This window comes from Musca vetustissima, unplaced genomic scaffold, assembly GCF_032173495.1.
Source record: "Musca vetustissima isolate MV318-11 ecotype Yass unplaced genomic scaffold, APGP_CSIRO_Mvet_v1 utg58441, whole genome shotgun sequence".
Taxonomy (NCBI): domain Eukaryota; kingdom Metazoa; phylum Arthropoda; class Insecta; order Diptera; family Muscidae; genus Musca; species Musca vetustissima.
Genome location: NW_026875242.1, coordinates 39,058 through 56,761, shown reverse-complemented (window position 1 = coordinate 56,761; position 17,704 = coordinate 39,058). Strand labels below are relative to the sequence as shown.

Here is a 17,704-nt window from a genome sequence, read left to right as displayed (position 1 = left end):
ATTTAGCAAAATTTATATTTGGGTGAACGGATAGAGATGAAAATTTTGAATAAAATTTGGAATGAAAATGACAGGGTTATTGTATTATTGGAATTTCGTACTTATGGATACGTGAAGCACTAAATAGTACTAAATATGGTACAATTCGTTTTGTGTGAACGGGAATCCTAAAATTTGGAATTAAAATTAAGGTTAGAGTGTAGGATTGAGACATGGTGGTAGTTTTGAAAATGCGTAATTATTTGTACTAAATGGTACTACGTTTAGTACAATTTAGATTTGAGTGAAAGGATGGATATGGAAAACTTATAATTGAAAATAAAATTACTGTTAGAGTATAGGATTTAGACAGTGTTGGAAATTAAAACTCATAAATAGGAAAAGTACTAAATGGTACTAAATATGGTACAATTTGGATCTATGTGAAATGATAGGGCTGGGATCCTGAAATTTATGATTAACATTACTGTTGCAGTGTGGAATTGAGGCAGTTTTAGAAACTCGTACTCATGTCCACGAAAAGTAATAAATGGTACCAAATTTGGTACAATTTGGATGTTGGTGAACGGATAGAGCTGGAATCTTTAAATGTGATCTTAAGGGTATTATTGGAGTGCATGACTAAGGTAGTTATGGAAATTCGTTCTTATGGGTACGAAAAGCACAAAATTTGGTACAATTTTACTTTGGTGAACGGGTAGAACTAGAATCCCGAAAGTTGCAACTTAGGTTGGGAGTGTAGGAAAATTACAGAATGGTACAAATCTAGTACAATTTAGTGAAAATACAGAACTGAAATGTTTAAATTTGGACTTATTGATTACTATTTAAAAGCAGGTTTAGAATATTGAGGTAGGTTTGAAATATGGATACGAAAAGTACAGAATGGTACACTTTGGACTTTGGTGGGATTAAGATTACTGTTGGAGTGTAGGATTAATGTAGTTTTAAACATTTTTATTTATGGGTGTGAATTGGTTGAAACCTTAGATTTGGAATTTATATTACTTTAAAGTGTGGTATTACGCTATGGAGACAACATTGGAAACTCGAATTTATGTGTACGAATAGTAGAAATAAATAGAAATAAATATAAAATGCATTACATTTTGATAGGAATTCTGATCTATTTTTAATGTGTAATGGAAATAGGAAAGGGATTTCGGAATATAGTGATTATGTGTATGAAAAGTACTGAATGTTAATAAACATGATATTAGCTGTAGGAATAGAAGTGGAACTATATAGAACTATGGTACAACAAATTATACCGTATTCACGATTTCCATATGAAATGTTATTATTATTTTTGTATTCCTTTCCGCATACGAAGTAGCGGGCACTTTGCTAGTATAGGATATTTTCATATTTTTTTTTTTCATTTTAAAACCGACACCTCAAAAATCAAATCTACAATATCCGACCATTTATGTATAAGTTTGAAGTATACAATTCAAATTGTTTAAAAGGGTTACTGAGGCGCTAGACTAAAAAAATTACAACTACCTCGTTACAATTTTTTTTGTAACATTAATATAATTTAAATTTATTTTAAATATTTAATAGTAAAACAATAGTCAAGATTTATATGAGAACTTTGCAAAAGAAAATAAAAATATTTTAAACGATATACATTTAATAATTTTACTGATTTTAAAATATTTAAATTTTCTACAAATTTATTATGTACGCATTTTAGAACCACGCCATAAAGTATGCTATAAAATTAATGGACTTTCCTAAAACGACTATTGGGAATTAATTGTTGGTGATTATAGGTTAAATGATTGCTTTTGTACAGCATAAATACGATTTAAGCGACTGTAAAATATTGTTATTACGCTCCTCTAGAGGGTCATTTGCTGTGGGGATAACATGAAAATTTGGTAAATAATTTTTGGTGGCAAATATAAAAATGTTTAAAACCAAAGTGTAAAGTGGTTCGAATTTCGTAGATGGGGAATTGTAATTTAATAGTTTGTGCAACAAAAACGGCAACAGATAACTACTAATGCCTAAATGTATGCTTTACTTTTTCAATTATTTAATGGAACCTCATTTCAAATTAATACAACATGAAAATAATTTATGGAAGTAATTTAGTTATTTTATTTATAAATGAAGCATTCACTTTTTCAGCGTAATGGTTGTACAGAAAATACCTAGCATACTTCTGGGCTAAAATATCTGAAAAATAAACACGTCCATTTATATTTGTATAAGTTATACCATGCTTGTAATATTTCCGGCCCAGAAAACAACAAAACATCATACCGTATTTTGTTTAAACAACAAATGCCATCATTTACATAGCATTTAATTTGTTATTAATAAATATTGCATGGATAATTGTGTAAATAAAAATGGATTGAAAATTTTTTGTTGCTTTTGATTTGATACTCGTTGGTGGCTTTTAACTATGTCATTAAGCATTATTGGTGGTATTTGTTGTATTGTTTTTGTTGTTAGCATATTAATGTGACACAAATATGTATGTAGGTGTGTTATGTGCATATATTTAAGTGTTGAGATTTAATTGCAATAAATTTATTATTTTAGCACAAATAAGAAAAAAATTATAATAAAAGAGAACAATTTAACTAGAAATGTCAACAAAATGTACAGGTGTACGTGTGTTGGTGTTTACATTGAATTATGATATGTCAGCAGAGCTTAAAGGTAACGTTTCTAGTAATTTATAGATGTTAACATAAATTTAAAATATGAAAAATAAGTCATTTTAATTACTTTGTCTATATTTAAAATAATGATTCGTCCATTAAAAACGCAATAATTAGCACAGGAAATACCTGAACTAAAAAGTGTGTGTGTGTGTGTGTTTTTTTTAAGAGGAAAGGGAAAAATAAATGAATGGATAGTTCGAGTGTGAGGTCTTTATTGGGTTTCTTTCCAATCCTTTATTGTGCAATTTTGCAAACGAAAAATAAATTAGAAATAGAATTAAATTCAAAACCAAATATAATATCGGCACAAGAGAAAAATAGAAGGACTAAAAACGACAGCACTGAGAATATATGGATTACCAGCGATTTTTATAAAAAGATATCCTCTTAGACCAATCTGTCAATTAAATTTAAATTTTACAAAGAACTCTGTTTGCAACGTTAAGGATTCTGTACAATTTAGAAATTGTACAGACACGAAATCATGGTTACTTTTGAAAGTGTTTCGCTGATTGCAGGTGTTCAAAATACTTTGAACAGAATTTTGTATTACGGAAGATTTGATCGTTGGAGTGTTTTAAGATAAGAGTCTAAAATCCTATACGCAACGCTGATAAGGCTGTTGTTGGTCTTAATTTGATGATGCACACGATGGGAAAACTCTCCAGAGATCAAATTCTATTATTAGAACAAATAGTTTACTGATAATTATTTTGAGATTGATATTAGGATATTAGTAGTACATAAAGATAAATATTTTACAATAAAATCAATGCCTTACAACCACTCAAATAGAGTACGGACGAGCTGCGGCTGTCTGTATATTTTTACAGTAGGTATACCGGTATATTTGGGATTACAAATAATTCCTAACATTGTTATGGAAAGTTAACTAAAGGATTCACAGAAATCAAAATAATATTGACTAAATATGTTGATGACTTATTTGAGATAATTGAGGAATAATTAAGGAAGTGAAAGAAAAATTGACTACACTAAATAACAGGGACGTACGCAGGGCTTGGTGGGGTTAGAGGGGCCAATTAATTAATGGGAAATTATTATTTTTTTCTTAAAAAAGAAAACACCATAAACTAAGCAATTAAATGACGAACATGCAACTATATTAAAATACAGAATTTGACCGAATACTGTATCTAGTTCAACTCAAATGGGGGTTTCTGGTTGTGATGACCACTGTTCAATTAATTCTCTGAGTGAATAGCATATTTTTGACATTGGTCAATAACATGAAGCACCATTGCGGACGACATAAGAAAAACATATTTGTTCATAATAGTTTCCGATATATGGAAAGAAAAAAGTATAAAATTAAAGTGGCCATTGACACAATTTTATTGTGTGGACATCGCTTCGAAGGAAGGTGAAGACTCTGGAATACTGTCGTTAGACGTAGATAAACCGAATGAAGGAAATTAGAAAATGTTTGGAGAGTACAACAAAAAATGCAACAGAATACAGAACGAGTTAATATAAATAATTGGAGAATATATCTGAAATGTTGATTGTCGAAGAAGTGAAAAGTGCTATATTCTTTTCGGTTTAGTACGGATATTTCCGGAAAGGAGCAGTTATCAATATGTATTATTTGACAAGGTAGAACGATTAACAGGAAAACAATTATCGATCCTCGTAATAAACACAATAATTCGGTTGGGTTTGGATTCAACATTTTTGAAAAGTCATGACGTTAGACGTGCCGTCTAACATGTTTGGCAATTATAAATTAGTGCAGGCCATTATTAAATCAAAAATTCCCTTTTGCAGTATACATTCATCGTTCCTCGAACATTTTAAATTTATGTTTAAATTCAGCTTCGAAGATACGAGACATTCGAAGTTTATTTTGACAATTTCGGAAATTTACTCATTCTTTCGAAAATCTCCAAAAATGTCTTCTACTTTACAAAGAATATATCGAGAAGCAAATAAATCTGTCAATCGACCACATTTACATTGTGAACTACAATGGGTTTAGAGGCATGGTTGCGTACAAATATTTAACGAATCTTTAGAAGAGATAATATATTTGTTGGGAGAAATAGAGGAACATTTTAAAATTTATTTTGGATTTATTTCTAATAAATAAGTAATGAATGATAGATCAAACACTTATTATTAGATACAGTTGTAATGTAAATCGTGTCTTGACACTTCTACACATATTAGGTATTTTCAAAATTAATATTATCATATGAAATTACATCTGTGATTTTTGCACAATTTTTGTAACAGATTATTTTTATTATTTATTTATATTTTTTAGGTCTGAAAAAGCTTAAACGCCCCTCTCACTTATTACAAAAATCAAAATATTTTACCATTGCACTGTGTTTTAGTGGGTAACTATATTTGGATAATTTATTAAAAATCATACTAGAAAATAATTAAATTCTTGTATGTTAAGGAAAATTAAATGAATATAGAAACACTGTTGTGGGAAGTGTACGTTGAAAGTACAAGCCGTTCAATTCGGTCGGGGCGAATTTTGTATATCCTACGTTGTGTTCATTCAAAATTCCTTAAATCGGTAGGGACATATGTAAGGGTCTATATTATTGCATTATACGAAAATTGTGTTCGCAAAATTTGGTGTACCCTCCAATATCTCATAATACCTAATTTTAGTTACCTTATGGTGAGAGATAAGAATTGTACAGTAATGTACGGTTATAGCGAACTAGCAGGGACCAAGAAAATTAGTTCGTTATATAAGAAGTTCGATGTATCCAATGTAAGGCAAATAATAGGATTTATAGAAAAATATATCGACGCCTCCGAACCATAATATGCTAAGTCGACTTACGTTTTAAGATACTACGGTCCTTAATTTATATTCTCTAAAATTTTGGTGACCATCGGCCAATCTAAACCAAAGATATAAGCAAAAATGTACTTAGCATGGCCCGTAAGATATATGAAACTTCCATACTTTGAGAGCTTCTACTGAAAAACTCACTTTTCAGACTTAGCATACTATGGTTCGGAGGCGTCGATATGGGCAATATTGGAAATTTTTTAACATAGCTGAAGCGGAGGTTCACCCCTTTATAACTCGGGAATTACTTAAGTATATGAAAAAGTGAATAGTTTTGGGTTAATTGATCTGTCGTTGCAAACTGTTCATGATATTGACCTCCCAACATTAATTTGGTGGAAGCTGTGTCTACTTTAATGTGGAAAATGTGTAAAAAAAGGTTGAAGCGAACCAGTTTTTATGTTCTCTATCGATTTGTGATTTAGCCACTCATTTCACGGTCTTCGTGTCAAAGTAAAACTATATAGAAGCCAACAAAAAGGGGACTACGCAATTGGGCATCATTTTTCAAAATTTTAACTGCATCTACCGGTAAATATGCTGACATTTTGAAGCTCGATTTTGAGTGGTTTTTGATTTTTACTTCTAGCTTTAATGATATGGGAGGAAGTCAAAGTGTTCAAAACTGCCCCCCAGGGGACAAGGCTTGACATTTTTGAACAGCTTGTTGTTTACAGTGTTTATGTTAAAATATAAATGTATTTTATTCAAACATATCAGAAATGCATTTATTTATAAAATAATATATACAAAAATTTTCGAAAATTAAAAAATTCTGATCAAAATTTATTAAAACATAAAATGACATAAAAACAAAAATTAATTTGATGAAAAATACAGTTAATTTCGTAGTATTATTATCCCATTTGAAATTTTGAGAAATCGAAGCCAAAAGTTAAAAACTCCGCTTTTTACTCGAATTTAATGGGTATGTTCAAAGGTGACCCACCCGTGGTATTTTACGGAAATGTATAATAATTTTTTTTAATAAATATATATGAAAGAAATTACATTAATTATGTTTGAAATGATTATTGGAATGCAAAAAAATTTGTTTAACGAAGACAACTTTCACAGAATTCTTCCTGTGCCCTTACAACCAAAAGAATAAAAGTTTACAATTACACTGCGAAAACATGGATGTCAATGAATTTTTTATATATGTAAATTTTTCGGCGAAATTCGGGTAAAATAGAAGAATAACCACAAATTTTTTTTCTGAAATTTATTGTATAAAATTAAAAAAATAAATATGATGAGATTATTTCTTCGGACCAAAAACGATTATTTTTCCTCAATATCTTGTTTTGTTGTCGCTGTAATTTACAAATCTGTGTAGCGGTTTGTGTGATTTTGATATCATTAGATTCATCATCGTCTTTAGATTATGTAGATATTTTAAATTAGCTTTTAGGCTGATACATATCATAAATATAATGAAAATATTGACGTAATCTCCAACATTTTTAATGTTTTTTTCGTATTTCGCGAAGATGTGCAACTTTTTTTTATAATATATTCACATTTTACGAAGGAAATCATTTATCAACGTTTTCAGTTAGTATAATAAACGGCGTAATTTTAAGATTTTTTTCTTATGAAGAAAATTAAAACCTCGATAACTTTTGCACGCATCAAATAAAAATTTGATTGCGAATGGTTTCGTAGTCAGAACATTTTCCTCTATATCTGTACCAAAAATCAAAAAAAAGTCAATTTTTTGAATGCGGAATATTAAAAAATTGGCAATATTGCCCATGTATATTAATTACCGAAATATTCACTTTTAGTGTCCTCTTTGGCAATACTTATCCTGCTTTATTTTTCTTTGATGAACCTGACATGTTTGTAAAGTTTGACGTTTGTGTGCAATGTCATCGTTAAATATTTTGTATTTTTGTAGCAAGTTCTTTATAACCTAATTAAAATGGAAGAAAACTGAAAGATGGGCCCGAATAAATAGTTCGTTATTTAAAAAGATCACTACATCCGTAATTCGCTATAAGAGAAAAAATTTGAAAATATGTCTTAAAACTTCGGGACCAGGAAATGTGTTCGTTATAACCGGTGTTCGTTATAAGCGAACTCCACTGTATCTGTAACTATTTTGAATCGGTTTTGATGATCCCGGAAGAAAATATATCTATCTAATTTATTTTGTTTACTACTTTTTTTACATTGCTGTAAACATGTGACAATAAGAAATTGGAAGGGAAAGAGAATGTCAAAATAAGTTTTTGTGATCAAAATATGTTATTTATTAGAAATTGAAATCGTTTTTGTGTGTTAAAATATATTTGTACAAATATATTATACATTCTATTATGAGGTGAGTGCTTTAAACTAATAGTGTTTTAACATCCATTCGTCTGTCAAAAGAATATTTTAAATATGTTGTTGAAAAAATAAATTTGTCTGGGCACATTTCGACATCCTCTTTCTGCTGTGCATTCACTTTGTTGAATTTTTTTAAGCGGCTAGTGATCATTCCTTTTTTGATCTGTGAAATATATTTTCTTAAATACATAATACTTACATTTTCACCAACTTCTTCTTTCTTTTTGTTTACCTTTTTCTGCGCAAACATCGAAAAATGTTTTCGATATCATACTACCTACCTATCGTGTACAACTTCCAGTAGAAACGATTCGATAACGACTTGAGTGATCTGCGTAAACTACATTACGATACCGAAGTACTCGATTTCGACTGCGGTGATTTGGCCCCTAAAAAATCATATTAAAGTTAATTCGTTTAGAAACGTGCACACGACACCCAAAATTCCCAATAATGGTGTTAACATTATATGGGGGCTACTAGAATCCAAAATATTATATTGCTTTCAAATTAGTTGAAACACGTGCCCGAAAATTAGATAAAGTTTTATGTGGCCTCTTTATCGAAGGCGTCGTGCAAATATACTACACTTATAAGGAAAACATTTAGTGCTCATAACTGTAACTGTAGTTTCGGGCCATTTGAAGATTTTAATAAAAAAATCAAAAATAATGTGTCTTCACAATAATTCAGCCAATTAGGGACAAACAATCCGTATTATTGAATACGCAATGAATTGTTAAATGCGAGGTTCTGATTATGAATATGAATGAATATTTCGATGCGTTGCAATCGGAACTAAGAATTTAATAAACATTCCACCTTATGGTGAAGGGTATAAAAATGGGTGAAAAATTAACGGTCAAAACAATAGTCTATCAATTGACTAATAAATATAAAGTAAACATTTATATTACTAATATTTAAGAATTAAAATTTGTATGTTTGTTTTATTCTCTTTTCAAAAATTAAACAATAACTTTTCTAATTCTATTGTATTTTATATGAATAAATTAACTAACATGTGGTGTGCATAAAAATGTCTGCTGCTCCTCATAAAAATTCATAGCATAGTTTTAGGACAGACAATGGCAATATACAATCTGCTTTGTCTAAACTATATCCGATAATAGATTTGATTTACCATAAATGTGCATAAATTACTGACCTAAAATTTCATTTAAATCCTAACAAAGAAAAACAAATATGTGTTTTAAGCTCAAAGGATAAAAAAGCAAAGAGTTTGTGAGACAGTCACTGGAAAATGTGTAAACTAAATAATGCAAATAAATGCCAGAAAATTGTTGTAAAATATGAATATATTCTGATTATTTGTAAACTTGTATAATAAATATATGTATGTAGGCTATGGGATATGACATGACAAAATACAAGTTGATTTTAAAAATTGTTGTTTTGTTTTCAAGATTTACATCAAGGTGTATTTAATAAGGTGTAAGTGACAATCATATTGTTTCAAACTTTTTTCTTTATTGTTTGTAAAGCAAATTGTCAAAAACATTTTCAACAACATTTCGATTTCAAAAATGGCCTTTAAATGTAGGCTTTTTTAATAATAGAAATTCAAGAAAACTACATTCATAGAGGCGGACGGAAAGCAAGCCTAATCTTAGATCAGTTATAACAACGTCGCCGTTGCCGATTGGTACACATGTTAATGTTATGTGTGGAAATCTGTCCATAATTCCTAGCTATTCATAAAATTGAGGAGATTATGTTAGCCTATATTGGAATCGGCCCTTTGGTGTTTGTCACAATCCTCGACGGGGGTTAAATACGCCTATGGAAAGATTTTATTCGGTCAACACAATTTCCATGATTTAGTCTTTGGCCGGGGAAGCCATGAAGCCACTCAATAGAAAAAAAATTGTAATTCACAATATAACAACATCACAAGGAGCCATAGGCTGCTCGTGGGAAACTTAAAATTAATCGCGACCTGGTCGTAAAGTTTATTTTTCACTGACCTTAAACCGCCAATAACCCTAGAATACACAAATTCATTAATTATTCCTCAAAGAATAGTTCTTGTCAAAAATAAATTAATAATTGTTTTTGTTTATTTTTGTCAAAAACTTCAGCATGACAATTTAATACTCGCGAGTGAAAAATACTCCCGAGTAAGAGTACGAGTTTTTGAGAAGTATACTCCCCACTCTTTTATTTTGTTTGGAAGTACTCGCGTGTACTCCTTGCTGATGAAAAAGAGTGAGAGTCAAAATGTTCAAATTAGAGTAAGAGTTCACTCCATGAGCATAGTTGGGCAGACGTGCACACCAGCGTTGATGCGTTCTCTTAACATTTTTTGATGTTAAAACAAAAATAAACATTAATGAAAGTTTTTCCGAATTTTTTTTTTAAGAATTAATTTATTTTTGAACTTCCTTGGATTAAATATTCATGTTTTTATTTTCCCTTAAACATTTTTCAAGAGAAATTTTGCCCACCATTGCTCTATGAGTGAAATAGAGTGGAGAAATAAATTTGATTTTTTTGGTAATTTGTGTTTGTGTGTGTAGTAGCAAAAGTTTTTATTTTTTGGTGTTTTGTGTGCTGTGGTGGGATAGATCATGCACAAAAACAAAAAAGAGATATTGATTAGTTTGTTTATTAAATGTATTAAAAAATAATTTTTACACATCTCAGGTACAAAAATAATTTATATACTTATTTTTTTTAAATTTCATATTTATAATAAAAACAAAAACAGGAATTCAACGGCGGGGTTTTTAGAACAAAAATACCCCCAAAGAAGTTTTAAAATGGTATTAATTAGAAAAGTGGAGAAAACTATACTACAACGATTATCTTATGTTACGATGGTATGTAAAAAAAGGCCATTAATGTCTAATTAGTTCATTGTATAATTTTAGTATTAAAATATTGTCGAGGGTTTCCCTTTTGAGGCTGGTTCGTCTTGCTGTCACTATTAATGTCAGCGCGCTGAATGCTCTTTCTACGGAGACTTGTGTAGCCGATACTCCAAGTAAAATTTGAACCAGTTCATATAGTTTTGGCTCGTCAAATATGTTGGTACTGCAACTCTCCCGTCTCGATAAAATTAATATACAGAAATATGTTTTACACTAACAAAATTTAAAATTTTAAAAACTTTTACCTTCTAAACATTTGTTTTATGTTCATTGATGTAATGAGTTCAGCAGATGGTTCTATTGTAAATTCGGCATTTGACTAAATAAACATGTCTAACTCTGATGTTAGTGAAGGAGGCGGTGGAGAATTTTCTGCTTCGGGGTAGATTGAAGCAATGGTTTTAATATCATTAAAACCATTGGTTCAATCTACCCCATAACTAGACAATATGTATTTCTGCGCAATTACGCTGTTCATTCGTAAAGAAACCAGAACCAACAAAGTTAAATCTGGGATCAATATACACCGCAGATCGAAATGCATAATTGTCAAATAATTTCTGTGTACGCTTTTCCATAAAATTTATGATATCATTAGAGAATTGGTTATTCTCCAATTTACTAACATTAATTTTCGCTTCTAACCAACTTCTGAAAAAAATAACCTAGATGGTTTGTTTATTAAGTAATTTATGTATATGAAAAATAAAGTTCATCTGCCTGTACTCTTACCTATTATAAGTTGTTCCTCTTGTAATTTTTTTTTTGTTAAAATGAATAGAGGATGGAATCCTTCAATAAACTGGTCAATGAATTGCCATACATCCTCACCAATATTTATTTCAACGTGTGACTCAGCAAGATTAATATAAAACTCTTTGTTCTTCTTTAGGCTGGTCAACATGACATAGGTCGAATTCCACCTGGTACGTCAAGTGGAGGTTTTGTTGCGTTGCAATAAATGAACGCTGACTTGTACCCCTGGGACTTACTTTTTTTAACAACATCTCGAATATTTTTTATATGTTGCAAAAAATATGTATTGCTTTTCAATACGTCATTGACAACAAGTTGTGTGATATGGGCCGCACACCTTTTTGATCGAAAATTCTTACATCGTCGTTCTCTTCACGATCTGCTTCAGTGGCTGAGCTACTGAATTCATATATATATATATATATATATATATATTCGCAATATTGTGCGTTAATACCCAAAACACTCTTTCCAAATCTTATTGCAGTGTCTATTTTTATGGATAGCATTTTCAATTTGATATCTTGTGTAATTATGTCCCTTACATCTTTTGCATCTTCATCAATTCTTTCGACAATGTTAGACGAATTAATATGAATTCCAAGCGCTTTGCACATTGGATCGATAATTGTTTTAAACCCCTTTTGAATCAAATGGTTTAAATTGGACATTATTAATTGATACCAGTTCAACACATCCAAGAATTAATGTTTTTTTCATTCATACTAATTTTAATTTTTTTATTTGGATTTTTAATAGAAATTCTTATATATATATATATATATATATATATATATATATGTGCGTTAATACCCAAAACACTCTTTCCATATCTTATTGCAGTGTCTATTTTTATGGATAGCATTTTCAATTTGATATCTTGTGTAATTATGTCCCTTACATCTTTTGCATCTTCATCAATTCTTTCGACAATGTTAGACGAATTAATATGAATTCCAAGCGCATTGCACATTGGATCGATAATTGTTTTAAACCCCTTTTGAATCAAATGGTTTAAATTGGACATTATTAATTGATACCAGTTCAACACATCCAAGAATTAATGTTTTTTTCATTCATACTAATTTTAATTTTTTTATTTGGATTTTTAATAGAAATGTCTGCAGATGTTGATGGTGTTGCAGTAATATTTGCTCATTCTTCTATGTTGTCAAAATTTAAAATCCCTGCAACAGTTTTATGAAAGTTGTTTATGTGTCGTTTTAAATTTGAAACTAAAAATTTTCCACACTATTTTTTTCGCAATTGTCAATCTCACAAACTGTCTTATTTTCCTCACTCTCATAACGAAAAAAATTTCGCTTTTCGTTATTTATTTCTTTATTATTCATTATATTACGACAACATTACTTCAAAAATTCGCGACGATAAAGTGGCCCACACACGTCAAACATGTGCGTTCGATCGGTGTGAATCGAAGCAATGTTTGACGTGTGTGGTACGGTGTTCACACCGATTTGCCGGTGCGCACACCGATCGAAAGAAATTAAAAATTTTTAATTTTTCGTTGTGCGACGCGCACATGTTTGACGTCTGTGGCCTGGTGTGTGGATATTTTCTCATTTGTTGTTGTTTCGGAGCTATGTATATATCACATTATTTCAGATAAATATGTCTATGTTTTCATATAGCACCTACATTAAGGGTCCTTAGGGGATAAAAAACTTAAAAACTTCAAAGAAAATGTTTTAAATAGGCGCTGGTTTTGACGAAACACTTATATAAATGTTCCGCAAAACATTTTCAAAATTCGGCATGGCATAACCTATAATGTTTATATCGTCATAATAAATGCAAACGGACGTAACTACACTTTTACTAATTTTACAGAAGAAGCAAAAATCTTTAAAAATTGTGCATGGCTGGAAATTTGTTCAAAGTTTAACCGCATTATAGAGCCGTATTTATTATTAAAAAAAAAATAATTTTTTTTTGCTTTTGACTTTATATCTTCTGGCTGGAAATTTGTTCAAAGTTTAACCGCATTATAGAGCCGTATTTATTATTTAAAAAAAAATTAATTTTTTTGCTTTTGACTTTATATCTTCTGAAATAAAAGGACGTAACTACACAATTGTAGTCCGATTTTGACATAGCTCCCACACATATTTTCTTCAGATTTTGGGTAATTGGTGCATTAAAGCCCCTATATTTTTTTAAATTTGCACGCAAATTTGCATAACGTACTGAACTAAGTCTAGAATCGAAAATCGGTTTAGATTTAGACATAGCTCTCCCATATATTTTCGTCAGACTTTGTGTAAATGGTGCATTAAAGCCCCTATATTTCTTTCGATTTGAACGAAATTACCCATAGCGTACTGAATTGAGTCTGGAGTGATGTATGTGAAGTTTCGTGAAAATCGATTCATACACATTTTCGACCGATTTTAGGTAAATGCCGCACTAAAGTAATAAAAATTTTCTCCAATAGCGATAAATCTTTGCACAGGGTACTGTTCCACCCAGTGGGAAACAAAAAATACCAAATTAAAGCTGATTAGTTGAAAAATTAAGAAAAGCCATAAAATACCGAATTTTGGGGTACCGCTTTATGGGAGCTACCGTAAAAAATTGGCAGATATATCTCATTTTCATTACCAAAATTCTATCTTCAATATTGCGAGCTTTAATTTTTTACAGGAGTGTAGTTACGTTTGTTTGCATTAATAAAAACATGATTTTGCAGTTACGTCCGTTTGAATTTCTTGAATAAGATCTCTGTTTTTGATGTTAGATGTCTAAATTTTTGTGTGAACAAAATGTCAATTTAGAATTTTTCTGTGGTTACTTTGGGTTTATGATGACGATATATATATACATATATAAAATTCGCCATGGCCTAACATAACACATTTTTTTGTGACTCATCGCAATAATTCCGAACCTATAATATGTATTTTGTGTATGTAGTATGCATTCATATATATAATTTTGTGCGATCAAATTTCTAAAAAACCTATTTTTCGGGCCAAATTTTTAGATCAACTCATGGTATGTCTTTTACGTTTCGGATGATATAAAATCATATATATATATGGTAAAATTGGTATTTGGTAACATGGGGATATATATATTCTTGATCAGTGTAAACGATTTGAGTTAGGTCGCCAACATTTTTCACAGAGTTCTTTCCTGTCTGTAAACAGGTCAAGTTCGATAATGGGCTATATCGGTCCCCCACATAGGGGTACCTTCCAGTTTTCGGTACTTAAGGCGTTTTTCGAGCGAACTGTTATCAATCACTTTGTGTTTTTGTTGGGTACTGAATTTCCACATTATCAAATCGATCCACTTTTTCGGGTATTTTGGGGGAGTTTGGGCACGTTATTCAACCAAAATTTTGCTGTAATTTTGTATTTTTGATCCTCATTTGATGCGAAGCCTCCTCGAATTGACTGTAATTTGGTATGTTGGGTTTTAATTGTTTACCAAATCATCTTGCCAGAAATCAATATTGGTCAAATTTTTTTGGGTACCCCCAAATTTTTGGTATTTTGTGGTTTTGAGTGCGTTTTGCCAACAATTATTAACATTCGGGCTATATTGGGGGGAGTCCCACATAAGATATATTCTTGATCTGAATGAATTTCGAGTAGATTTATGTGTGTCCGTGTGTTCATCCGTATTCGCTCTTATTTGATTCATCAAATTCTTATGGGAAGTCAAATCTTCCTACCAAAAATAATTAATATCCATTTACGATGTTGTATAGATCTAATAGAAACGTATCGTATCATGTTCGGTATTTTTTTAACCGATGGGGCTGTATTTTGGTATAAAAGGTTCTGTAAGGATGACTTATATACAAATTTGTGAGGTGTATATATAGATCGAAGTTTTTGATATATCCTCACATAAAAGTTCCGTTTTTTGGTATTAATTCATTTTTAACCGAATTTTCCAATGTAAGTGGCTACAATTCGACATATCGGATTCCTGACCGAGACTTATAATTGTGGCCTTCGAGCGATCAGAAAAAGAGACACAACAAAGTATTCGGCCCATCAGCATTATTGGTATCAATTTAAAGGTCAACCACTCCTCTTGGATATACTATAAACTTTTGGGGTCTATGTTCTTCAGGAATAAATTTGAACGTCGTAGGATACAAATTTTGTAATTTTTTCCACAAAATTGTGGTGTGCCCTGGCCACTACTTTTTTTAACGATGGTTGGCAATTCAACTATAATGAAGGTGGCAAAAATGTCTTCGGAGTTCTGACAAGGAATCGCCTTAAGGTACCCTATTAAAATTTTGTTCTTGGTCACTGATGCGGAGACAACCAAGGTTCCCAAACATAGACTTTTTTTGAATTTTATTTATTTTATTTTATACATTAAATATGAAAATATCACCCAGAACGGCCACAACGAGGGAGGTGCAGGTGCACCTGAATAACCTGAAAAGGAAACAGTGAACGAATTAAAATCGTTATATTTTATTTAATTATGATATAATTTCTTGCGGGAATACCTTGTATAAGGGTTGTGCGCAGGCCTAGTACCGGTAGGCAGGCATGTTCCTCTTAGTTGATAGCCCTGTAAAGAGAGGGTGAATTGAAAGCAATTAAATTTGAATATAAACATTTATTAAAATACAACAGACATACCTGAACGAAACGAATTACTATACTCATGCAACGGACAGACATGTAAATATTCTGTAAATATTAACACACAGTAAACATGGAGGAGTAAAAGTAGAAAGGTAAGAAAACGTAGTTCTGAAGCAGGTGGTGGAAGATAGGGGTAATCCGTTAGCGAATTAATATAGAGAGAGGTTAGGAATACAATTGAGGGATGGATTTTTCTCACGCTAAGCAAATCATATTAGGTTTCAATCTCTACTGTTTAGTGATAGACCTCGTCGCTAGGTTATATGATGATCCGCTGGCAATAGGATTTTGGTTTTTGTCCACCCTAACCGGTCCAACTCACTGACAAGAACTGATGATATTCGGGTATAATTGCGACCTCAATACAGACCAGAAGAACAGACAAAAATAAAGTTTTTGGTCCATTTCATCCCCGATCATTGCCAAAAACAATAGCGGTTTGCAAGTAGAGCAGGTTCTGTCTGTCTTACATGCAAAATTTCGTTACGATTAGTACATAACTTTACAAACGTGAAGGCTATAAAAATTCACGTTTACGTTTTCCAACCAGATTGTTCGTAGTTTTGAACGAAGCATGAACAACCTACTATCACCTAACACCATAACAAAGTCCCCATATAAATATCCCGATAGACTTAAGGAATTTCGAATACACTCCATGTAGTGGAGTTTCCCGATCTTCTCTAATGTTATTAAAAACTGTGTATTTCCATTTATTTTTAACATATGCACCACTGCATTTGTGCCAATTTGAAACATAGAAAATGATTATGTTTTTTTGTATTTTTTGCAATAACTAATATATAGAAAATAATATTATGTTAGTGTATATAAGTATACATATATAGAACAATATCACTAAATTCCATGGAGATGTAAATTGTACAAAAACATAACACAGGTGGTCAAACATTTGAATGTTCAAAGATAATTTAATTGAAATATTGTTATCAATAGTTGTGTGTATGTATGGGAAATTTCAAAAATCTTTTAAATTCCTTGAAACTGAGGTTTGCAAGCTTATAACTTGCGAAATATGAACATATTGCATATTATTTAAATTCATTTTGATAAAATGAAGTGTTCTTGTCAAAATCTTAAAATATTGGTAATAAATAATAAGTTTGGTGGAAGCTGTGATGGTGGTAATATAAAACCAGTAGTAAAGTCGGACTGGGCCGACTACATGATACCCTTCACCACTTTGGGTATATTGTACGTATGTATTCTTACAATGGCATTTCAATGTTCCCTCGAAGGCACACACTCAGGGCTTTCGGCAACCTATGATAAATTTAATTTCATTCGGGCAGATTTAGAGTCGTCTGCTTACCATGGAACAAATTTCGGACGCATATTCGGTACGCCGCACTGTTAAGCATTTAATTTCAATCAGACACCCGTTCAATATACATATGGAAGCTATGGGCGAATCTGTACCAAATTCAACAAAACGCAAAAACTCATTCAAATCTCAATTTGATAGAAACATTAGGAGTTTAGTGCACCATTTAGGTAAAATCGGACGAATATATTTGTATATGTGAAAGCTAT

At 31.0% G+C, this 17,704-nt stretch overlaps 1 protein-coding gene across 1 annotated transcript; it reads right to left on the bottom strand.

Annotated features, from left to right (window-relative positions):
• Positions 1–10,721: 10,721 nt before the first annotated feature.
• On the bottom strand, positions 10,722–11,679 carry LOC133337716 (uncharacterized; the record flags this gene model as incomplete). Its single annotated transcript, XM_061545923.1, has 3 exons — positions 10,722–10,925; positions 11,201–11,414; positions 11,483–11,679. Coding segments are annotated over 3 exons (615 nt in total), but the record flags the coding sequence as incomplete, so codon positions are not given.
• Between the last annotated feature and the right edge of the window lie 6,025 nt (positions 11,680–17,704).